Source organism: Dreissena polymorpha, chromosome 2 (assembly GCF_020536995.1).
Source record: "Dreissena polymorpha isolate Duluth1 chromosome 2, UMN_Dpol_1.0, whole genome shotgun sequence".
Taxonomy (NCBI): domain Eukaryota; kingdom Metazoa; phylum Mollusca; class Bivalvia; order Myida; family Dreissenidae; genus Dreissena; species Dreissena polymorpha.
In genome coordinates, this window is record NC_068356.1 from 105,349,188 (window position 1) to 105,376,062 (window position 26,875).

General features: G+C 32.6%; 1 protein-coding gene across 1 annotated transcript; it reads right to left on the reverse strand.

Annotated features, from left to right (window-relative positions):
* Nucleotides 1–345: 345 nt before the first annotated feature.
* Nucleotides 346–23,533, reverse strand: LOC127869962 (uncharacterized). Its single transcript, XM_052412620.1, has 32 exons — nucleotides 23,366–23,533; nucleotides 19,701–19,851; nucleotides 19,275–19,462; nucleotides 18,254–18,404; nucleotides 16,998–17,179; nucleotides 16,724–16,874; nucleotides 16,399–16,571; nucleotides 16,159–16,315; nucleotides 15,895–16,064; nucleotides 15,196–15,406; nucleotides 14,831–14,994; nucleotides 14,476–14,685; nucleotides 13,918–14,073; nucleotides 13,614–13,628; nucleotides 10,377–10,621; nucleotides 9,973–10,207; nucleotides 9,484–9,680; nucleotides 9,201–9,289; nucleotides 8,500–8,569; nucleotides 7,938–8,123; nucleotides 7,305–7,784; nucleotides 7,025–7,168; nucleotides 6,642–6,891; nucleotides 5,561–5,745; nucleotides 4,953–5,222; nucleotides 4,676–4,796; nucleotides 3,663–3,779; nucleotides 3,285–3,314; nucleotides 2,764–2,882; nucleotides 2,510–2,574; nucleotides 2,200–2,357; nucleotides 346–455 (listed from the first exon to the last, which is right to left on the reverse strand). Exons 2-32 carry the CDS (start codon nucleotides 19,766–19,768, stop codon nucleotides 346–348), a joined length of 5,067 nt encoding a protein of 1,688 aa, XP_052268580.1. The 5' UTR covers nucleotides 19,769–19,851; nucleotides 23,366–23,533.
* Between the last annotated feature and the right edge of the window lie 3,342 nt (nucleotides 23,534–26,875).

The window sequence follows — 26,875 nt, forward strand, 5'->3', positions numbered from 1 at the left end:
TTATAATTTATCTCATGGTATTTTAATACACATTTTATTGTTTCAGTGCATTACTTTAAGGAAAATGAACCAGCATTAGAACGATAGCGAATACAAACAAAATTGAATATTAAAAACTATTTACTCACCAGATTTATGCGTCTTTTTTCTGCAATAAAATATGATACGATATAGTGGCATGATAACACATATTGGTACCGTCGTGAATAACGGTATGTTAGTAGAATAAAAGTATTATGGTACTCAATAAGATAATTTTCAGTCATGATACTTTTTGTGAACAGCATATGTCACTACATATACACATACAAATAAAACGAATAGAACAGCATTATTATTTTGAACTTACACGCAACGAAGGACACCTTCAACAATAATACATTCCTCGTCGTGTTGACACGGTTTTACACTTGTAAACGCGCGACATTTGGCGTCTAAACCGTGGTCAATTGGAACTAGGTAAAAATAACAAACAATAAGACAATATTGTAACATGTATACATATTTGACGGTTACGAAAGTAATGCATATGCATTTACACGATCAAATATACCTTTTTATCCCATTTTCAACGCGACATGGACGGTATAACACCTTATGAAATATACTAGCCTGTATTCAACACTATGGGACCTTCAACCTTTAAATCTAGTCATATGACATAATTTTTCGCCATCCGTATAATGATGAATCAGCTGAAAATGACACTTATTGCATCATTTTCCCCCAAACATTTTTGACGATTTATTATAAACGCAACTTATTTCACATGTAGATGTACTGTATATCGACATATTTGAATTGTCAATTTATCACATTTTCCTTATTTCGTGTAATGTGCATTGCTTATAACCCATGCATATACTTTTGAGATTTAAGAATGAACAACAAGCCATACAAATATCGCACAATTCAAAAATAATCTGCAATATTTGCTTTCCGATTTAATTCACGTAAGGCATAGAGCTGTGTAAAGTATAAGATGGTAAAAATAGCACCACACTGGACTTCGGAACGTCCCATTTTGTACACGGGTATTATCCACTCATTTATTTGTTGTGTAATGGAATGTTTTCATTGTATTTATATATTAAATTATTTTCTTGTACAATAAGCGCATTTACCATAGACAAATAAAAAATTGTGCAAGTTTAAACATAATTATGTTTGTATGCAGAAATCTGCAAATGCAACCGAGTTTACCAACGGCTATTATTTGATAAACTGATCCGGTTCATTTTAACAGCAGTAATGTAGAGTACATGACGTAGCGTGTAACGAAGAAGAAAGTTTATTGAGTTCGTAAACTTATTTGAATATAGTGATAGGATGGCATAAGGTTCTTGATTTAAATATGCTAAAATAATTATTAAAGACCCTAGACGCAAAATCGTCAATTAATGAGTTAAATGGATTATTACATGGATTTTAAAGGATCATTAAAGGTAAGATACTACTTCGAACGTGTTTTGATTTTTTGTAATTTTGTCGTTCCCTGTTCTCGGGAAAATGATTTTAACATGGACGCCATTGATGCATCTGATCACACACGGCATACCCATAACATTATATAAAAACACGTTCTGCGCGTACTTAAATTCGTCGTCCGAAGTCGGAAAACGTATTGCCCTGTATATTAGGTCAAATAAAGTGTCAGTCGCTGCAATTGTCTGTTTACTCGTCGAAATTGTCAAGGTCGTCGACGGTGTACATGTATGTTGACATCGACATCATTTTGTCAGGAAGCAATCGCCGCCATATTTGATTTTGATCATTTTCTTTCGAAAATAAAATGAATTATAGTAAAGTGAAATCTTCTGTTTGCGGTCGTAATGTGTTACAATTCGGATACTGCGTAAATTGAATCGAGGCATATGGTGATATTTTTACTTGTTTTACAGTTTGTGTGTGATTTTTTTAAAGACTATTTTGCGTACCAGAACAAATATATTTATATCACTACGCATGGTTACATTCGTTAAATTTTAAGCGCTTTTAAGACTGAATTAAAATTATTGTTAAGGTTATTCGATCTATTGATGTTAAATGTCACGTTGAAAAAAATCAAATGGGATAAATAGAATATTTATATATTTATAGAATAGAAAGCGCTCGCCAAGGCTCGCGCTCCCGGCGTTCTAAGCCTCGCAACATAAACTTTTCTGTATTTAACGCTAACCTAGTATACTCTATATATACCTTTATCTTCCCCTAGGGATACACTGATGATTCGAGCATTCTTATCCATTATTGTGATGTTGGATTGGAACAGTTTAACTACTGCTTTGGTGACATCACTTAGAATATGTTCGCGTTGAACAAATATCACACGGTGATCAACAATGAGACTGCCATTCCTGCGTGTATAAAACGTTTATTTGCTGAAATTGTGTATGTTTTATCTGAATTAATTTATAAACATGTATACACTACAATAACATATACTATTAAGAACAATAGCTGTAACAAAACACCATCATGCATATGTGGTTTGTAATTTCATACGTACTTGATGTCTCTTATTTGCACTTTGTCAAGTCGATTTCCCAGTTCATTTTTGTAGAAGCTTGAAAGCTGTAAGTAAAGCGAACATAAGGTACGCACCGCATAAAAGAACGTGACGCACAGATTATTGTGAGCTCTGAATTTATAAAGAATTAAATAAACACATATTTGATTAATACTTTGTCTCTTTCTATATTATAAATATGCATATAATATTCAGGTGATAATATAAAAATAACTAAAAAACGGTGCAAGTACCTCTTTGACCAATATCGTTCTATACCGCTCGTAGGTGAATGCCGAGTCGATATTTATATTTGCCGGGAATTCGTAGTCTAGAGTTATCTCCACAACCAAGCTGGCATGGCCGTCTGGGACTTTATAAATCATAGAACATATTATTTCACCAAAGTCAAACTATAAAAATGAAATTTCAGATGGAAAATCAGGATATCTATCTTATCTTATCACTATGTCTATTCTTTAAGATAAGACACTTGCGAAAAATCTGACAGATTAATTGTATCCTACCACATAACATATAGATTTGGTTAAAATTAATTTCCGTACGAAATATATTGCTTCACATTATTGTGTCGCAATTATTCTTAAACTACCATGTCAAGCACATTTTAATAAAGTACAGAAGGATATATTTATATGGTCACTGACACATTGTTTAGACAATATTTCCAAGAAGAGTTATATATGTTCACGAGATAAAATTACATCAAAACCACATTCGTTATAAAAAAAAGTATTCTGAAGGATTTTCTTACCCGGAGTATCATCGATAATATTGTCGATTTCTGAAATAAAAAGGTTGATGGTTTGATTTTTAACATGTTTTATTAATCGTTTTAATACACAGTCCGTTTATATTTTCGTTTTGTCTGACCATATTCCCATCCATCAAATACCTAATACATTAACACAGGTTAAAAAATAACGTTTTTGATGGTTTGGTTTTATTTTGATTTCTTAAGCGCCAACCGCTTTTAATTATAAAGTAAATGCATAACTTAAAATTAAATTGCACATGTTATTTTGAATAAAATAATGAATTTTACCATTTCTTGAATTTATGATATGATGATTGTATTAATGTTTCTTTTCAATACAATATCATAATTACAAATTTAATAAGCGAATCTTACTTTTGCATTCATCTTCCTCTAGTTTGTAGCCTCTTTTGCAATTGCAATTCGCAACGTTAGCAATTACCTCGCATACGGAGTGGGATATTTTCTTACACGCTTCTGGGTCTTTACAATCTGTTGACAAGATAAATACTTGTTTATGCACTGCTATATTGTAGTAATATTGATTAAAGGTAAGAAAAAACTGAGTATATCAGCAAACGCAACATAAAACAGTTTTATTGCAAAGAACTCACAGTGTAAATAAACTTTACCATATGTCATGGTTGATGGAATAAAGTCAGGTTTGTTTAATCGCGAATTTAATTTACAAATTAAAAACAATTATCGGAAGCTAAAGCAATCATGGTTCAAATATCCATACATTCAGCATTATTCAAATGATACAAGCGTAAATAAGAAAGATGTATTTGAGTTGTTAAACTACTTTAAAACACTGTTTAAATGTATGAAATTTGAACTCAATTCATGTACACGTTTATCAGAATGTTGATGAACAACGATTCCTAACCACTCCCGAAAACTATTTATCATATTATAGTGTTTAAAGTTAATATATATGTATGTATATATAGGTTGCCACGAACGTTTCTTTTAATTACATATTGGCGAAAATAAAAAACTCAATAAAATACCAAGGGATTTAACTTGCAGTAAACTCCACATGGACCCCATACACATGTGTATGAAGTGACAAATTAAAAATAGCAATATCGGGAAGTTGACTAAAAAGAAGATCAGTAAATATATAAAGCACCGTCATTGTTTTAAATGTAAAGCACTTCACTCTGTCATCTAAACATGTGTTTTGCTTGAAGTCAATCTTTTAAGAAGTATTAATGCAATTAAAAAAACAAAAACATTTTAGGGTTTGAAATTTATATTCCGGATTAGCGATCAACTACACTAAGATGGACAACGGATTGACAGTCAAATTAATTGAATTTACCACGTTATAATTGTTATTATAACAGCACATAATTATAAAAGAAGTAAATAAGATCACCGACCCAACGGAGGAACGTATATAGTCCACGATGTCTTATCAGTTGCGGGGTCACATATAAACGCTTTCGATACATCTAGTGTACCGTATATGTAACATTTGTCTTCAATAAAACAGTATTCATCCTGAAAAAAAAACAGTTTTAAATAAAACTAATATTAAAATAGTAAAATTAAGTATTCCTACCACAACTCAAGTTTAAACGACATTACAACGTAATACAAACACAGTGTCAAATGTACGCATCGACTTAAAATATATATAAAAATTGTCAGAATTACTTTCAGCGCAAATGTTAGGTTTAATGCTGTCTCAGAATTAGTATAATACAGCTGGCACTCAGAATTGTAAATGTAGACAGATCCCTGTTGATCTTCGTTGAAATTATATCCATCATTGCTGATGGAAACACGAAGTCCTCGGACAAACGTATTTGCACTCGATCTACGTTGTCGTAATCTGTTAGCAGGACAAATTGCCGTTCCTAGTGTTTCGGCCTCACCAGGAACCAATACTGTTTCATCTTCGCTGACACTTCCATTAATGTCAACCTACGTCAATGTAAACTTAATGAGAACAAGCGTAAAATATATAATAATACAATATTAATAGGTACCTCAACGCCCTACATTTTATCGAATATGTCATGTGTTCACAAAGACAACACGATAGCAATCACAAAAATATAAAAGTAACCTACGTCAATGTAAACTTAATGAGAGCAAGCGTAAAAATATATAATTATACACTATAAATAGATACTCCAACGCCCTACATTTTACCGAATATGTAATGTGTTTACAAAGACAAAACGATAGCAATCACACAAATAAAAAAGTAATAACTATTTCTATATAAATAACACTCATGAAACAATTTACAAACTCACAGTGAACCATTTCAATCTGCATGTCAAGTTCGAAGATGAAAATTCACCGCCATTGACAAAAATATCAGAGCAGTCTGTTTTATTCGTATCACAGAGACTGTCATTCCTTAACGCAATCTTCGGTGGCTTGGTCAAATCAATTGAACAATCTATGGCGCCATAGTTCAATTCACACGTACACGTACCTACCAACAATTAGCCATTTAAAATTCTTGTCACAATAGTGATTAAAGTGTGCCTTGGTATAAACATATTGATATTAAAAAGAATAATTATAAAAACAAAAATCACACACACATACATTTAAGTGTTGGAACGATTACTGTGCTAGAAGCTCGTTCATTTCATCTGTAATTTCTTTTAAGAACACATGTCTAATTGTTTCTATGTTACACATTATTTTAATGTTGACATGGTTTAACAGTTATAAAGCAGTTCATATTATTTACAGACATGATTTAACTATACGGGACATAACTTTGTGAAAAGAAGATACCGTAATTACTCTATGTTTTCGGACACTCTAAGTTTTTTGAACACCTTCTATTTTAGCCAAAATAATTATTTTTCGTGACTCTTAATTTTCGGACATACGGGTTTTCGTCCATAATAAATGTCTTTAAATTTTCGGACAGTATAGTTTACCGCGCTATTCTACAGACTCTGTTTTCACTTATCTTGTGGCACTTCAATCATAGATTTTTACATGCCTGAGTGCAATGGACAATTTCATTCGCGTAATCGGGTAAATAACCATTAAACCGGTAGAAAGTAATGGATTCAACCACACGTTGTGGACTTATTAAGGAAGCAGTATGTTTTCTGTTTTTACTTTTTGTTCTATATCATTTAAGACAAGAAGTGCTATTTATTTATTTTTCAAGCAGAAAAAAGAAGAATTAATCACAAGAAAAGTATTGCACATTGATGAATTATTTTGTGTCTCTAAATTTTCGGACACTTGTAATTTTTTAATATTTTTTGTATCTAAATTTTCGGACACGATTTTTTTATTTTTTTTAACTGTCCGACAACTTAGAGTTATTACGGTACACAAATAACTCAATGCTAAAATAGTTACCGTTAGTGCATTGTCCGCGACCATTACAATTATTGATGCAAAACTTTTTCTCAATTTCCTGACCAATCTGTAGTAGCAACTGGAGATTTTCGAGTTCCTCTTTCGTCGTACCGTTATTGTCGGCCGTGTGATTTCCCTCCGCTTTTTCAATTAAATGCCTAATTACAGTACTGTTACGATGAATTTCATTATGGCAGGTTTCCAGCATAGACTGCCTTGACATGGACAACCATTCAGTGGAGTTAGCAAGCTGTAAAAGAAAAGGAGTTTACTTCATCAGGCAATATGCCTCTTAAAAAAATTGTATTATTTACCTTTCTATGATAATATACTGTATGTCAAATAAGTGAAACAATGAAATACATAGAGTGAATCAAAATTACCATTATATCCAATGCACAGTTATCTACAGATACATCTGTGTGTGTGTTTGGAATATTTTTGCAAAGAGTTTGTATCGTAGCCAATTGGGTTTCACAATGAAGCCTGGCATTTTCAACAGTCCAAGTGTTGGTGCTCCTCTTAGACTGTAAAGTGTTTAAATAATCAAGTTTTGTTTGCAAAAGTACATGACTGTTTAATTTCAAGACTGTTTTGCACTGAAAGAGTTCAACGATCCATACATTAATTCTCAATATTTAGTAAATTGATTTTGTAACTTACAACAGATTTGTTGCTGCTGCGCTGATGTGTCACTGGTATTCGCATATGTCTTTGTTTAACATCTCCACTTACTGAACGAACGGGTCGACTATTTGTAACTTCATTGCAACTGCGATATCCTGTTAAAGTTCCTCGTGTACATCCAGTTAAACTCCTGTCACATGTATAGTCATTGTTTCCAATATTGTTCTTCTTGCAGCTGCAAGTTGGAAACACCCAAGGTTCTAGATCCATATGGTACATTTCGCTAGCAAACAAGGATGAATTTAGCTTGACCTTCCACGTATTGATAAAAGCGTCTTGATTCTCAAAATCATCTGATTGATCATTGTTCAGACTTCCACATAACCCTGTACTGTTACCGTTGGTATCTTTGTTTGAAGGGTTTACAGAAATGTCCAATACCCTTCCACCGGCTTCGCCCATAAACGGAGCGCTATCTATGCGGGTCCGGACCGCAGTTCCATATGGTAGATAGATCTTCAATAAATATAAATATCGTTGAACATTTGCCTATAACAAATCGCGGATATTGTACATTACCGAATAACATTTATTTTAAAATTGATAACACTATGGCTTCAGTTAAAAGATATTTAATTTAATTAAATGATCCCTTTAAAACTTGTATACCGTGTATGTATAGTCGTTTTCTTTTTTCACCGTCAATGCTTTATCCAAGCACTGCCTATAGCCAATGTCGATGTATCCGTTACAAACGTTAATGACGTATACGTCACGTCCGGCCCTTACGGCAACGCCACAGTTACATTTAGCTTGACTTTTACCATCTGTGCAGTTGGCTATTCTATGCTGGACCTGTTTGATTGTTTTTATGTGCAGCATGTTTTAAAACGTAATGTATACAAATATTGAACACACACTATACGCAATTAGCTTTTAAGTTTATGTTAAGAATAATTTACAGACTTTTAAGAATTTGATATAATAAAACAATGAGTGACAAAGATGCACTCAATTGCTCGAATAAGAATCAGGTTTATGCGGATTGAGATCCTTGTTAAAATACAAAAAAGGCTATGCGGCTTGAGAGCACACTCAGCAGTCAGAGTAAAAAAAGGACATTAAGGGTTGATAACTTGGTTTTTGTAATTATATAAACATTCAAACATGTTTAAACATTTGTTTGTTTTTATCTTAAGGTAAAAAATATGTTAAAGCTAAAAGTGTATACCTCGATATTTTCATATTTTGTATGTTTATACAAAATGTAATCGCCCTCTTCAGCGTGATGCTCATACGATCTACAAAAGGTTTGCATTGTTAAAGATATGTGTGTATTTTTCAATTTAAATCAAAACTACATTCTAATAACAGTCAATATCAAAAAAAACAATTTTCAACAAGCTTGTTTTAAATTTCATTGGGATAACCCAGAGTGTCAAATAAGACTGTCTTTAAAAAAGAAAACAAGCTGGTACCATGATAAGCTCGTGTTATATTGCTTGATTATTTTGATCTGCAACGAACTTTCATTTAACGGCATTAACTTGTATGATGCATTCCAACACAATCATTTAATATTCCTTATGTATAACATTCACAAATAGATGGTTTGTGGTTAAATGATTAATGGTACATATACACGCGTGTAATATAACACTTAGAACTTGGTGTTGTAAAAGTCCTCTAAAAATGGATTGTTGTGATTGTTCAACACGTGTTAGTTAAGTTTCGCAACTGAAATATAATGATCTAAAAAGAAATGTCATGCCGTCCATAATTTATAATATTCGTCCATGAATTCGCTAGCGAGCTCGACACGTATTGCAAACTTTAAGAATAAATGCAGTATTACAAACAAAAGTATAATTCTTAGGCACGTAAATAGATAAAACCAATCCTTCCTTAACGGTTTCTTAATTTCGTAATTACCTTCCATCAAAAGTGTACATGTGCGGGTCGTTTCGTGCACCGCATAGTTTTCCTTGCCACTGTCTGTCGGCTTCAGGTAGAATTTCAACCTAAATTTACAACAGTATTGCATTCAACACGGATGCGTAGTCATCGGTAGGAATTAAACACGGGTAAACACATATATATAATGTGGTTACCTGTATTTACATATACTGTACAAGCATTATTTAATTATTGAATGTATTTCGTCTCATGCATTTACATATATTTATAATCGGTGTCATTTAATATATGTTTTCACCTCAATTGCTGGCAGTTTATACGGCACATCCAAAAATGCAACGTTTTCATTTTTGTGCATTTGTAAGAAAATCGTGAACTTTCCGGCAACTCCGTATTGGCCAGTTTCGGCTGCACCAACATCAACGTTTAATATTTTCCCTACCGGTTGCGCCCCGACTGTTTGAGAACATCCGGATGGAAAGTCTCCCTCTACATCTTAATTAAACAAGTTCGGAATAATGAATTCAAAAACACCATTGAATCAGTAATTATCCAGTATTAAAGTTAAAAGGAAAACAGTATCAGAATATGTATAGGCAAAATCCATACATCGTGAACTGACCGATTCACAACTGTTGCCTTGAGTCGTGTATGAGGTTTGTTCTGTTGGATGTGTGTATTGATGCTTATCTCAAACAACGATCTATTGGCATTAACGGTATTGTTTTGGAAGTATGAGTTATCCGAATAACGAAGCATATATATCTTGCAAAAAATACCCTTTTACCTGGACAGTTCGTGCCGTAATCTGGAGTAAAGTAATCAAGCGTGGCTTTGCATCCAAGTTCGTTTCTACAGAAAATCGGAACGGTGAACTGTAATTCAATCGACTTTATTTCACCTCTTCGAACGGAGACGTACGGTGTAAGGAGCTTAATACCCACAAAAAATGTTTCCGAAAACATCGATAACTGTCCTGGTTGCCCACCCTCTTCGTTGAACGCACGAACAGCACATGAAACCTTCAAATAGTGTATGCAAATGGCAAGCGAATTAAATGAAGACAACTTTTATATTCAATTCACGAATAATGCCAATAACTATAGTTTAAAAAAAATAAGCAAGGTATAAAAAGGATGTGTTATCTTAGCGTTAATATGAATGTTATTTAAACGTTTGCAAATAACGTACGTTCGTTCCCATGCCAACATGCATATCAGCAAAGTCTTTCTCAGGTAGAAAGCAAGGATGCATGTTTGTGTTTTGACAGTACTGTTTTGTTAAAATATGCTCTGAATTTCCGGAAACATGCCATTGAACTTGATAAGTTAAATTGTGTTCTGCATCTGGGTCGAATTTGCATCTGAACCAAACCGAGTTACTATTATTCTCAAGCACCGTGATAACACTCCTGGCAACAAACGCTGGTGGGGGTACTGAAGTCAATAAATATATAGGCAGATAATTGAATAATTGAATAAACTTTAATGTCTATTAGATAATTTGAGTTATTCACATAATTATATTAAAACTTACAGATTGTCTTCCATGTAATAAATGATCATAGTGTATATTCAAAGTATAACTAGATTAAAATATTACCAACAAGAAGATCACGAGGATCATTTGCTGCTCAGGTGAGAAACTGTAGCTCACGGGTATAATTTTCAAGACGCCTGACTATTAACAAGCTTAACATAGAAATACTATACGATGATACCTACCAATATTTACATATCTGGTCCTTGTTAATATATAATTATATTTTTCTAAGTTGTTGTTGTAAATAAGTATACAAATCATGGTCTTGGCAAGTTGTAATGCCCGTGCCATGATTAAGACACTATGTCTTGTTTTGTAGATGTTAACATGTTCATATCATAAATGTAGCCCCTAGCGCATGGTAAGTCTTCACCCCTTGGGCATGATTTGAATAAACTTTTTGGCAAACCTCCATATGATGCTACATAAAAATCCATATAAAACCGATACATTCCGGGGCGGGTTCATTTTTTTTCCTCAAGGGTAAAAAAAAATATATCACGTAATATGAAAACCTTGAGCTTTGTTGTTCCAGATTTTTCCTAAAGTAAGTCAACGAGAAACATGTGAATCCGGGTTTGGCATGTTATTACTCTTTAAACTTAGTAGAGGACCTCTTGAACGGATTGTTATATATTCACAATATATAGAGAATACTAGGTTAGCGTTGAATACAGAGAAGTTTATGTTGCGAGGCGTAGAACGCCGGGAGCGCGAGCCTTGGCGAGCGTTTTTGGTGTTCGAGCCGAGCAACATAAACTTCTCTGTATTCAACGCTAATCCTAGTATTCTATTTATCCCATTTGATTTTTTTTTTCAACGTGACATTTAACATAACTAGATCTAATAACCTTAGCCTAACAATTAGTTTAATTCATTCTTAAAAATCGCTTAAAATCTAACGAATGTAACCATGCGTAGTGATATAAATGTACTTGTTCTGGTACGCAAAACAGTCTTTAAAAAATCACACACAAACTGTTAAACTAGTAAAAATATCACCATATGCCTCGATTTAATTTTACGCAGCATGCGAATTGTAACACATTACGACCGCGAAAAAAAGATTTTACTTTACTATAATTCATTTTATTTTCGAAAGAAAATGATCAAAATCCAATATGGCGGCGATTGCTCCTGACAAAATGATGTCGATGTCAATATAGATTCTACATGTACACTATCGACGAGTAAATAGACAATTGCAGCGACTGACACTTTATTTGACTTAATATGCAGGGCAATACGTTTTCCGACTTCGGACGACGAATTTATGGACGCGCAGAACGTTTTTTTATATAATGTTATGGGTATGCCGTGTGTGATCCAATGCATTAATGGCCCCCATGTTAAAATCATTTCCTCGAGAACAGGAAACGACAAAAGTACAAACAAAAACCAAAACACGTTCGAACTAGTATCTTACCTTTAATTATCCTTTAAAATCCATTTAACTCAATAATTTTAAATAAAGACCCTTATGCCATCCAATCACTATTTTCAAATGAATTTATGAACTCGATACAACTTTCTGATTCGTCACGCGCTACGTCATGTACTCTATGTACATTACTGCTGTTAAAATGAACCGGAGCAGTTTATCAAATAAAAGCCGTTGGTAAACTCGGATGCATTTGCAGATTTCTGCATACAAACATAATAATGTTTAAACTTGCACAATGTTATTTGTCTATGATAAATGCCTTATTGTGTACAAGAAAATAATTAAATATATAAATACACAAAGAATGGAAAACATTCCATTACACAACAGATAAATCAGTGATAATACCCGTGTACAAAATGGGACGTTCCGAATTCCAGTGTGGTGCTATTTTTACCATCTTATACTTTACATAGCTCTATGATTAACGTGAATTAAATCGGATAGCAAATATTTAAGGTTATTTATGAATTGTGCGATATTTGTATGGCTTGTTGTACATTCTTAAATGTCAAAAGTATATACATGATTATAAACAATGCACATTACACGAAATAAGAAAAATGTGATTAATTGACAATTCAAATACCGTATGTCGATATACAGTACATGTACATGTGAAATATGGCGCTTTTATTATAATAATAATATTTTGGGAAAATGACGCAAAAAGTATCATTTTATGACGCCATCAATCAGCTGATTCATTATACGGATGGCGAAAAATTATGTCATATGACTAGATTTAAAGGTTGAACGTCGTATAATTTTGAAAGTAAAGTTTTCTCGACTTTATTAATTATGAAAAATCATTCAGTGATAAAGTAAAAAGTAGTCCGTGCACGTGACAGGTATATCCCACAGTGTTGAAAACAGGCTAGTATATTCCATAAGGTGTAATACCGCCAATGTCGCGTTGAAAAGGGGATAAAAGTCTATATAAAACTGGAAACCCCCGTTGCAGGATGAGGTTTATACACAGGGACTAATATGAAACCACTTTTATAGAGGACCGTAATACGATGTTTCATACCAATTATTTAACCTCTCCCCCATATGGTTTCAAAGGAGAATAGACTTCATTTTTAGAATTGCATTTTTAGAATTGTTTTCTGGCGTTTCGACCAAATTTTTCAAATAATTGTAAACGATGACCACCAAAGAAACATTCCTGTTAGGTATCGTCAAGTTCTGTTGAGCTGTTCAGGAAAGGTGCCGTTTGAAATTTTTTGTTACGAACACAGGCAGGTCACGCACGCACCCACGTACAGACGAAGGAAATCAAAATTTTTCAAACTTTCAATTATAGATCGATGTGCTCAAGTGACATATTAGAAGAATTAAATATTTACGCTATGTTCTCGCGTGTTTTAACTACAATTATACCAATAACCCACGAAATACATCGTATCAGTTATAAAACCATAAACAAAGCGACTTACTTTCTGAGCCTATACCTGAAAAATGTTCATGAAAAGCGTTAATGAAAACATATTTAACCATAAATTTGTAGCAATCACAAAGTCAATCAAATTGTTAATAATTATTGTCGCTGAAAAAGCAGTGAAATTTCGACAAGTTCAGTCCTATTATTACGTATATTCTAACAATCTGTGTCAGTTAAATATAAGGTCAAATGAAGAACATTTTAATTTAATATTTTGGTAAGTTGACTGATAATAATTTAGTAAGTCGTTAACTTTTCATTTTATGGAAATGAAAAAATAGTACATTCATGTTGATTACCAAAGCAATAACCGCTGTCCTTCGTTTTTGTTGGCCCTAATCTGTACACAAAGTAACTCCCGCAATTCTTGGCTTGAATATCGTAAGTGATACTTGAATTGCCCGATTGTTCAGCTTTCAGTGATTTAACCCCAGCACCAAGCACAGGAATCGGATCTGGTGGATGAAATAACGGATGTATATAAAACAAATCAAAGAACAAAAATATATGTATGTGCTTTTATTCAGACGGTTATGCATGTCTTATAGTCGTTTTGAAATTCCCCACACATTCTTTGGATTGAACTACATGTATTTCCAGGCGGAGGCCCTAAATAAAGTAATAATTTTACGTGTAATGTCGTTCTGTTTTTTTATTGATTTTTGCTTAATATAAAAGACTTGCGATTAAAAATGCAACTCCAAATGTCTCCAGAATTTCATTATGCAACCAATAATTATGTCTCAATCAAAGGTAACATTCGGTAGAAGTTTGTGGATACGCGTTTGCATATAAATGATAAACCCAGAGTGTTGACCCCATTTACTGAACTGTGCTAAAAAGGATTCATATATTACCCGTGCTGTATAACGGGAACACAGTAGCACATCTGTTAAAAGGCGGTTCTTTGTCAGGCAACGTATTGTTTCCAACAAAGTACCAGTTTAACGACAATTTGTTATCGTTTATGGGCTTGGAAGTTGTTTTGTAATTTACTAATCGCAGTTCTAAATTTGGAAGCCTCTTGTAGTTTTCTTTGTCACATGGGTCAATGTTTTCCTGGTAATCTGAAAATTATCATAAAAAATATTATGTTCGGTCTTATTTAAACGGATATTGAGGATAGACCTTCAATAAAATTTATATATGATTGTAATTAAATGAAAGCAAGAAGTAATTTTTTGTTACAAATATTATGCAATAAATGCTCACTGCAGTAAATTGCGACGTTTTCGTCATGTACGCAGTCATGAGTACCCCACTCTCGTGCTTTGCACTCGGACACATCTTCTTCAACTCCGAGACATTGCAAGTCGTCCAATATAATTGTTTCATTTCCAAACAAAGCGTAAGCTTCGTATGGTCGATATACCTTTCTGTTTAATATATATATATATATATATATATTTAATACAAATAGTCAAAAAATTTCTATAACAATAATTGTGGGTTCAAATTTTGACGACAATACTTACAAAATACTCTAGAATAAACAGCAACTTTTAATTTATCGTGTAATGTATCAGATCGTAATTTAAAAATTAGATACTTTGAAAAAGTATCAGATAGAAACTGACCCAACAGAGTATCCCATCATAGAACAAAGTACCAATGCATCGTCATCACCAAACTCATCATCACATATTGTCCCCCAGTGGTCATCGCGATACTTTTGCAGCTCTTGATCGTATCGTCTGTACTGCACTTCAACTCTTCCTTTAATCGGGTTTTGCTCTATGTCTGCTGCTTCTTGTAGCCCTTCCATCAAACGAACCGGTGTTTGAGCACCTGCAAACCAATACATATTCCAATAAATTCCAAACAACGCTATTATGAATAATATATATCACGAACAACAATCATCGTAGGAAACTTCTATTAAACATACCGACTAGTGTATCTAGATTTTGATCTTCTCAATCTCGCACATAACTTTTGTTAATAATAATGCACCCTTTCAAAAGAAACAATTAGTTGCTGATTTTATTTGACTGACATGAACGACAAAGTACATAGAATTACATATATTTGATTTAGATTTGATTCTTATGGGAAAGCCTGTTTTAACAGTTTAAAGTCATTGGATGCCATTGTGGTATATATCACACTTATCGTGATAACATGACCAACGACACCAGGATTTTAACAAAAACGCAATAAAAATAACAACAACAAAAATGCCGACATTGGCGAGACTTAGTGATAAATATAAGTGCTTCAAGCACAGACGTATCTATCTTCATAGTTTCTCATCATATAAATTTCATGAAACTTACGACAATTGAGAGCAACGTTTTCTCCGCTAGGACACGCCGTTGATGACTTCAGCCATTGACCCGAACCGCATTCATAAAGATCCTCTTCATTGCCATTGCAACCAAATTCTCCAATAGGCGTATATTCAAACGGCATATTGACGAAATCCTGGTTATGAATCGTCACGTTCCTACAATATGTATTGCGGTTATATCGAACAATATTAGTTGTGGTATTCAGCCTTAATAAAAACATATTGAATGAGATGAAACATTTATACTCACCCATTATAATTATCTCTTTTCCCGGCCAGAGTACACAGTGTAAGTGCATCTTGTATCGTAAAATTGTCTTTGCATATTCGTCGCCATCCACCATGGATATAAACTTCGGCGATTCCGGAATAAAATGTTAGACCATCTCGTACTCGAACGGGTGTGTCTGTGAGACAAAACGCGAATGAATCATTATTATATTAATTATCTCCTGATAGTAAAGGAAATATACATTTACGTTATACATACTGCATTGGACGGCTACGTCGTTGATGTTAGTGCAAAGGGTATTTGTATTGTTCCATCGACGACCCACGTTACATTCGGAAATGTCTGGTTCATCGCCAGTACATAAGAGATCCGAAATAAATATTCTGCCATTACCGTTTCCGTAAAATCCGTTTAAACGTATTTCAATACTCCTAAAAAGACAAATTAATCATGTAGTTTTTAAAAGTAATTTTAACAAAATTTATATTGGAAAAATGAAAAAAATGCTCTTTATTAAAAACGGACATTTTAATTTAAAAAAACGACGACGTTTTAAAGATAATATAAATAGAACAATATTTACTCTGTATTGAATCCTTTCATTCTGCAAATGACTTTCGCATCATTTATATCGAAACCTCTGTCACAGATCGTGCCCCAAGCGCCTTCATATTCAATTTCAACTCTTCCAGAATAGTTCGTTCCACCTACTAGGCGCATTGGAGTAACAGGTCCTAAAAGTATATTAAGGCAATAAATAGAAGTGATGTCGTGCAATAGGATTTAGTGTGAAATAGTTACATGTCATGGCATGGTCGCTAATCAGCGCGAATTTCACAAATCAACCAAGTTCTTACTACAGTTAACTCCGACATCGTATAAATGCGCATTGCAAGGGGGTTGGGCAGAACTTTCTTTCCACGGATACGAAGCACATTCGTCGATATCTGCCTCAGTTCCGTTGCAGTGTAGGTTCTCTACAATCAGGTTACCTGACCCTTGTCCAAACTTGTAAACATTTGTGTGAAGCGTAAAGTTCCTGTAATAAACATGTTTTACGCACAGAACATACACCTAAAATTATTTAACTATTACAAAATACATACACAAATCGACTACGATTACAAGATTTTAAGAGTTCTAAAATGTTCACATGAGTAGTCTTTCGAGCAGGAAAGAATGTCTCAAATAAATAGAAAATAAGCAGAATTTATATAACAACATTTATACAAAACCAACCATTTGTTTTTTTATTGATTTGAATGATTACTTGTTACCGCAACGCAACTTGTAATCGAATATAATTAATATCAGCCATCTTGGGTCATTGTAACATCTTTCGAAACCTTCTGTTAGGAATGATTTTAACCATTCTCATTGCGATGCAAGCCAATGGATTTTTAGATGCAAAATTTCTGTCTGTTCTAACGTTGTCACCCACATTTATTCAGGACTATCTTCGATAATGATGTTCGACATTCCACGCGATGTCCACTTTGCGTTGACGTAGAAACATGCAATAAGTTAAAATGCAGTGGGATATATTATTTTGAACATTTTCGAAATTTAGCTACGGATTGTTTTTAAAACGAATTTGTCCACAAATTTCGAGCGTGGACAACTTGTTTTAAATTATACAATCATCTACCCTATGATAATCTTATGGGACTTGTTTTAGACATATTAGTGCATATTTAAAGTTATTCAACTCAAACAAATATATGTTTGCATATTCTATGCAGATTCTTTGAAAAATATTATACAAATATAAAAGGTGTCGCAACTTTCGGATATCGAAGTCGTGTTTGATTCAGTCAACGGTAAACGCATTGCACACGGTCATTACCATATATGCAAATTATAATGTACTTTATGTTAGAGAAGTGCGTATTTGTTACAACATCAACAGAATGACTCCACATTATTATAAAAGAGAGACTCCAAATCATTTTTAAATGTTTCAAGTGAAAAAAAAGTCATTAAAAATGGTACTTTTTCGAAATGTTTTCCTGCGCAGTTTTGTTTAATCCGGCAGAAAACGACGATTTGTGATTTCGACAATCTGTGAATAGGACAATTTAAACACTCAAACGTTAATACAATTAAAACAAACCCTGCACTATCGATCCCAGCCAGTCTGCAAACGACCCGCGCATCTTCTTGATCAAAGTGTTTGTTGCACACAGTTCCCCAAACACCGTAGTACTGGAACTCCACTCGTCCCTGATAATTGTTCACTTGGCTCACGAGTCTTATACGGTTATCTGAAATAAAAGTAAACACCTGAATGTGTGATTTGTTTGTCTTCAAATATTTTTCTTAAGTTATATCCATTAACACAATACGCACTGATATCAGTAAACGGCTTTTTAAAGGTTAAACTTTCAGTCGACCAGAGTCTTTCTTTGATGTGTTTTTATATTATTGTATTTGGAATTGAATTTAATCGAAAATAGTTGTTATAATAAAGAGAATCAATGAATGCCCGAAATTAACAATATGTACAGATATTTGTGATATGTGCCTATCAGATCCTTTTTGTGGAAGAAACAACTTTAGCATTTGACTGTCCTTCGTTAAACTCATAACGTACGATTACTTGTATTTGACAGAACCAAACAAAACAATATGCTTTCGAACTAAGAAATCTTTTCAGCCAATCTTACCGTTATAAAGCCCTGTTTTATGATTAGGCAGTTTGTACAGAATTTTAGATTATAAGGTAATTGTATACACATCATTTGAATAATTATATCCCTTTAGTAGTTATAATTAAATGCAATTACTAGGACATCTTGTAATCGGTATTAAAATATTAATTCAAATAAGGATTATATAACTAGATCTGAACTGTTTAACTAATCAAACCGTTCTTGTGGGATTGGGTTGGTATTATACGGTAAATATACTAAAATTGCTTTTAAGCATAAGCATGTCGTAATATATCTTAATAATTATATTCCGATAAGACTCGTGAAATATTTAAGATATGATAGTTCATATAATATCGATTCATACTATTCATACACTTTCTTAACAATTTAAAATACATATACACTTATGCACTAATACACTACCATTTTGACTGCATATTTATGTATTTTACATGACAAAGTGTACCTATATTAACTTACTACTGCATATGACTCCTGCACGACGATCATATTCGTAATAACTGTTATACCAACACGTTGTAGGAGACCATGGATAGGACCCAAAGTAGTGTCCGAATTGGCACTGAGAAATGTCCGTCTCATCTCCTTGGCATGTCATACCATAGATCAGAGCGGATTCGTATACTCCAGAACGTATATCAGGTGTCCTTTAATAATAATAATAATAATAATAATAATAATAATAATAATAATAATAATAATAATAATAATAATAATAATAATAATGAAATGATAATAATCATATTCAGCATCACCATAATAATAATAATAATAATAATAATAATAATAATAATAATAATAAAGTCCTCAATAAAGTCAAAAGTGCAAATGTTCATCGTTTATACATGTAATCAGTGTTAAAGATTTTTTTTTAATTTAAAATACCCGATTTTATATCCAAGTTTATTACAAACGACGGCAGCCTCTCTGAAGTTGAAGTTGTATGCGCACATCAAATACCATGAACCGTCAAAATAGACTTCAACCGTTCCCTTAGTGGTTTCATTTCCTTGCAATCTGGTCGGCGTGTGTGGTCCTGAAATTTAGGTAGGTTAATTCATACAATGTGCGACTGAGTTCTCTACTCGAAATATTGTCAAAGGAACAAACGATTTAATAATTTAACTTATCCTGTCACATTAGGTAACCTTTCAAACGTGTATATTAATTACATATCAAAGATATACATACTTATAGCTGAAGCTAAATTATAGTATATGCATGTGCAAATTATGTTTGATGGTATATTGTATAAATATTACAGTTTAAAGATATACATACAATAAACTAAAACGTTATAATATAAATGTGCAAATAAGATTTTGTTGTTATAATTCTTGAAATATCAACACTATAAAATGTATATGAATTAACGTTTATAACCTTATGTATGTTGTACTCAAATACATGTACTCTGTATGTATAAAATGCATGTATGTATGTAATATCTTACGGAATAGATAAGTTAATGTACCCATCAAATACCCGTCTTTAAAATAAGCTGTGTATGTTATACTTGTATGTATGTCTGTAATATCTAACGGATAAAATAAAATTATATACACGAAAAAAAAAAACTTATCCTGTCACATGCCTTTAAATCAGCCCGATAACCAGGTAACCTAATATCCCAAAAGATATTAGGCTAGATGACCACGTGACCTCGAATATCCGTCAGTTGCTATCCGCGCAGGCGCATGCATTTACTATTTTCTATTAATAAAATATACTTTTTTCTATTCATAAAATATCAAATATATGTAAAGAACTGTTTGTTTAAACATAATTATTTAAACAGCATAATTTCGTCTTTGTGTATTGAATTAATAACGATTAACTCGATTTCTGTGTGTCTTAACAAGATGGAAGCTAGCCTAAGCGCTTTGCCTGACGTGACGTCACCATGTTTTTTTTTCGCGCGTGATGTTTACCATATTAAATATTTAAACACAAAATACTCGAAAACTAGATATTTTAGAAACATTTCAACGAATGTTGTAAATGTGACAGGATAAATAGAATAATAGGTTGGTGACGTGGATGGAGAATGGTAATCTGGCTCGTCGGAGGATCTTATCGGGTTCGCCTTCGGCTCACCCGATTAATTCCTCCGACTTGCCAGATAACCATTCTCCATCCACGTCACCAATCTATTATTCTCTATATATAAGCCATTCACGTCTGAAAATCACGTGTGTCAATGTAATCTCATGCATGCTAGGAATGCTAGAAATGAATGAAGACTTATTGAATGTTGGAATAGTTTTGGGTCAAAATTTCACCATCTACAACAGTCCCTGGTTAAAATAAAAAAAAACATCTTCAATAAGTCGGTATATACAAGCAACTTTCGCCGTAACATGAATTCGATGACTTAGCTAATGTTGTGCATTTTCTTTATGGTTTAGAACTAAGAACATGTTTAACGTTTTTTTTAAACCATAATCGATGTTTTTATGTTTCATTTCAACTACCTAATACATTACCATTATACTGTAATCTCCTTAATTGTAAAGTGGTTTTAAATATATAGTGTGTAATATGGGCTTGATAATCATTGACTACATAATTGTTATCTACATGTGTACTAAACACTTTATGGCAATAAACAAACTTTATAACATTAAAGTACACTCTATAACGATATTCGCATGCAGATGAAAGCGATGTATTTTGCAAAAATACTGAAAAATCACTGTTTTTAGCCTAATTGCATATATTATATTCGTTGAGTTCAGTGTATGATACTTATATTATTTAGTGGGTCGTCATATACAAATTATTATTTTATATGACAATCATTTGAATGATAATACGATCTATTACTGCATTGAACAAGTTTAGTTTTTTGTTAATGCTCTTGTACGAAGATTTATATAATGCGCAAAATTTGCATTAGCGTCATAACATTTCTTTTGTATATACTTTGACGTCATGAATGTGCACAGAAAATATTTCACTCGTTCTGTGACTATTTTCTATGAAACTTACTGAATACTAAACTGGGCAGTCATTAATAGGTCGTATTGTAAAGCAACGATGAGGTTAGTACATATTGTAAGACAATAGAAACAATTAACAAATCAATATAGACAACAACCCAGAGTTATATAATCAAATCTTATACTTTAAGAGCAAAATGAACAGTTTACTGGTTTTATCTTCGCATTCACCGCAAGGTGTTATATAAACCAAAGCAGTAATCTCAACGTCCGTTAAATAAAAGATGTTGCTTATTTATTACTGTTTTATAGTGTAAACCGTCAATCGGAAAGACTAAATTTTTAATTCATTAAGAAAATAACTGCCTTGCTTAAAAACTTTATTCTATGCACCTTGCTTTTATAAATTCTGTCCTCTCGTACTTGTCAAATGTTTGTTTAAAAAAATGTTTTCATCATGCATCAATATTACATTTAAAAAAAAGTTAAAGTTATGGAGTTGAAACGATCACGTCTCAAATTATTAATTATGACTGTTGTGTTATTCAATCCGTCGATGTAAATAACGGATTTAAACGACATTAAGTTATAGATATTGTAAGGTATATGTGTTATTCAAAACATGCGTTTTTCCACTGTTTGGTCCTTTTAACTCTGAATATGAAAATAAAACGAGTTAAATAAAATCTGTGTAAGTTTTCTTCGTTAATGCTGGAGAGTAACGGAATGAATTAGTCGTGGGTATTCGACGATGATTTTTATGAAACGTTTACCTAATTAACTATTCTGTGCATGGTAATAGTTCATTTAAATGAAATACAAATATTTTTAATAACTTACAAACTATGCAATCGGTGTTCAACATGAGATATATAACAATGACATGGAGTCTAAACTATATGATATGTGTTCTTAAATCTCGTAACCAAGAATGGATTTATCTCAAACGTGGTAACTTGTTTATTCTTAATTTTATACTGCATCAAACAGTTGCAAGTCTGGTATCAAATATACCAAGGGATAATTAAACTGTAAATAAATTGAGTTGCTTTCTCGTATGGTAATTTTCGACTTGTATCTGTGTAGTATACGATTGTGTGTACTCTCAAGTGTTTTTGTTTTAAATGCGGATCATCGTGCGATTAAACCGGTTTAAATCGCGGTCGACTAAGTATTGGTCTAGACAAGGCGGGAATTCTAGCGCGAATCATTTAGTGCTGTATGTATCATTTGCACTGTAAAAGCACTTTGCAAAACTTCGAGCCTGGTCAAAAGATGGTTATATAAATATGTCTTCAGAAAATGTTCATGGATTGCAACTATTCACATACATTAATAGCACTAAATCGGTAGGATGCAACAGCTTGGAGGATGTAAATAGTTTGTTTTGTCAATAGATGAAATAAATTTGTTTTTTCTTGAATACGTACTATTATTAAAAGCATTTAATGTTTTATGAACAAGAATATCCTGACACTTAAGTTCATAGCACACGAGGCTGCAAAATAAATTTCGTCCGTAAATTAGGAAGCACCTATTATCCGATGTGTTCAAAGAACGAACATCTCTCGGATATTGGCAGTGTATATCAGTTAACAGTGCACTTACTGCAGTTAATTGCCACAGCGTTGTTACTGGAGTTGCACGTATTCGACGTCTCAGACCAAGGTTCGGACTGACATTCTTGGAGATCGTTTTCTTTGCCAGAACAGTTCAGTTGTTCAATAACAAAGTTGTACGAGGGGCTTCCGAATTTGTTGTTCTGGTAGATAGTTGCATTTCTAAAACGCAAATGTCGCTGTCTTTACTTAAAATAAGTATTTTGTTTAGCCGTACAGAATACGCATACTCGAATATATCGTGTTGAAATTGACATCACATTCTATCAAAATATGTTTAACAGTGTAACAGTGTAATTATCTCACCCGTATGTCGGGGCACCAACTATATTACAAATGACGTCAGCTTCTTTTGCAGAAAACCCAGTTCCACAAATGGTCCCATATTGAGCTGTGTACGGATCTTGAAAAGTAAGTAGAGCCCAACCAAAGTATTTATTAATACCTGGTTCAAGTGATGTGTGGGTCCCTGAATAGGAAGGCAAACATACATACAGGCAATCTCGCATATAGGCACATTATAGCACGACAGCAGACACCCAAGCGCACAAAAACGTACGCACATACGCGCATGCATGCAAACACACCCACAAACAAACGAATAAACATGCAGACAGAAAGACAGAAAAACAGAATGACAGAAAGACAGAATGACAGAATGAAAGAAAGACAGAAAGACATACATACATACAATCATACATACAATCATACATACAATCATACATACATACATACATACATACATACATACATACATACATACATACATACATACATACATACATACATACATACATACATACATACATACATACATACATACATACATACATACATACATACATACATACATACATACATACATACATACATACATACATACATACATACATACATACATACATACATACATACATACATACATACATACATACATACATACATACATACATACATACATACATACATACATACATACATACATACATACATACATACATACATACATACATACATACATACATACATACATACATACATACATACATACATACATACATACATACATACATACATACATACATACATACATACATACATACAGACATACATACATACATACATACATACATACATACATACATACATACATACATACATACATACATACATACATACATACATACATACATACATACATACATACATACATACATACATACATACATACATACATACATACATACATACATACATACATACATACATACATACATACATACATACATACATACATACATACATACATACATACATACATACATACATACATACATACATACATACATACATACATACATACATACATACATACATACATACATACATACATACATACATACATACATACATACATACATACATACATACATACATACATACATACATACATACATACATACATACATACATACATACATACATACATACATACATACATACATACATACATACATACATACATACATACATACATACATACATACATACATACATACATACATACATACATACATACATACATACATACATACATACATACATACATACATACATACATACATACATACATACATACATACATACATACATACATACATACATACATACATACATACATACATACATCATACATACATACATACATACATACATACATACATCATACATACATACATACATACATACATACATACATACATACATACATACATACATACATACATACATACATACATACATACATACATACATACTACATACATACATACATACATACATACATACATACATACATACATACATACATACATACATACATATATACATACATACATACATACATACATACATACATACATACATACATACATACATACATACATACATACATACATACATACATATATACTTACGGCACTCAACCTCAAGTGGAGCCGAATTACTGCACGAACCAGTCATCCAGTTATTAGAACTACATTCAGTTATGGTTTCTTCATATCCTGTACACGAAAGTTGCGATATCGTATAGTTGCTAAATGTCTTGTTGTTGTATGTGAAAATGGATTGTACGTGGCCATATCTAAATCAATCAAACCCTTCAGCAGTTATTCAGCCGTAAGCAATTTCGTTGCTACATCCTATAAATGAGTATGCATCGAGGGGATTTCATGCTGTATTTATTCTTACTAACAAGTATATGACGCGGTTTACATGTCCTGTCGAATCATAGACTTTATGATGGTTTGACTGTAATCATAGGCACTTATAAACACACATTTAGTGTTACCAAGGTCGCAAACAGTTCAAAATAAAAAATGTATTTGTATTATTGTTAACCAAACCTTCAATCATATTGATATAGCATTTCCCCATTCCAGTAAACCACTAACTTACGTATATCTGAATCCTGCAGATCGGCATATAATGTTTGCTACATTGCTGCTGGTTGTATCTCGACAAACAGGCCCCCAGGTACCGTTGTAGAAAACTTCAACTCGACCTTTGGTTGACGAGGGACCACCCGTAAGAAGGACCATCGTTTCTTAAAGCAAAATATGCTTGACGTAAGGCGTACAGCAACTGTTAGATGGTATGTGAGATTTATCAAATAATCAGTTAACAGTGTTACAAATTAATTATGTACGATCCTTTCCACTTTACTGTACGCTGCTGTTTTTTTTTTCTCCTTTTTCGTATGATCTTAAACAAACTAATTATTTCGTGTGGCATTAAATTTATACTCATTGTTTCTAGACTGCACGTTGATTGCTGATTAACAATATTATAATGCTCACAATAACGACAACTTTACTTTCAAAAAGAGAAAATATGCAATTATTAAGTGGTGGATGAGTAAATTAATTTTTATAATTGAAAAGCGGAAAAAATCAATTACATAATCAAATTTTCGATGTAAACACACCATATATTACATTTCACTTAAAAATGATGTATTGAATTGTATTTTGTATATTTTTGTATCAATATTTGTTTAAAAATACCTAAAAATAATACAGTTTTATAATTAAGCTCTTTTCTAAAATGACTGTAGCAAATAATTACTCGCGGTGACTTTTTGACAGATATAGTCGTTACAATCATAATACAGAAAATAAAAGAATAATAGTGGATATTTTGAAACAATATCTTAAAAACGCATACATGCTTTAACTTTTATTTTTCTATGTATGCTCATGTGCAAAGATACATTATTTGAAGCACAATTTCTCTACTGACGTCATACGACCGACTTTCCCAGTTGTAATCTACATGCATAGGTCATTGGGTTTATAACGTTCCATTTTATTTATATTTTCTCTCTGATAGGCGTTTCTTGTTTGATTTGATTATTTTTAATTTGTTTAGCAGTCACATAAACAACCAAGCTATGTAATATGGAATTTTTACACCCATTATTGCTGCTTCTTCTTGTATT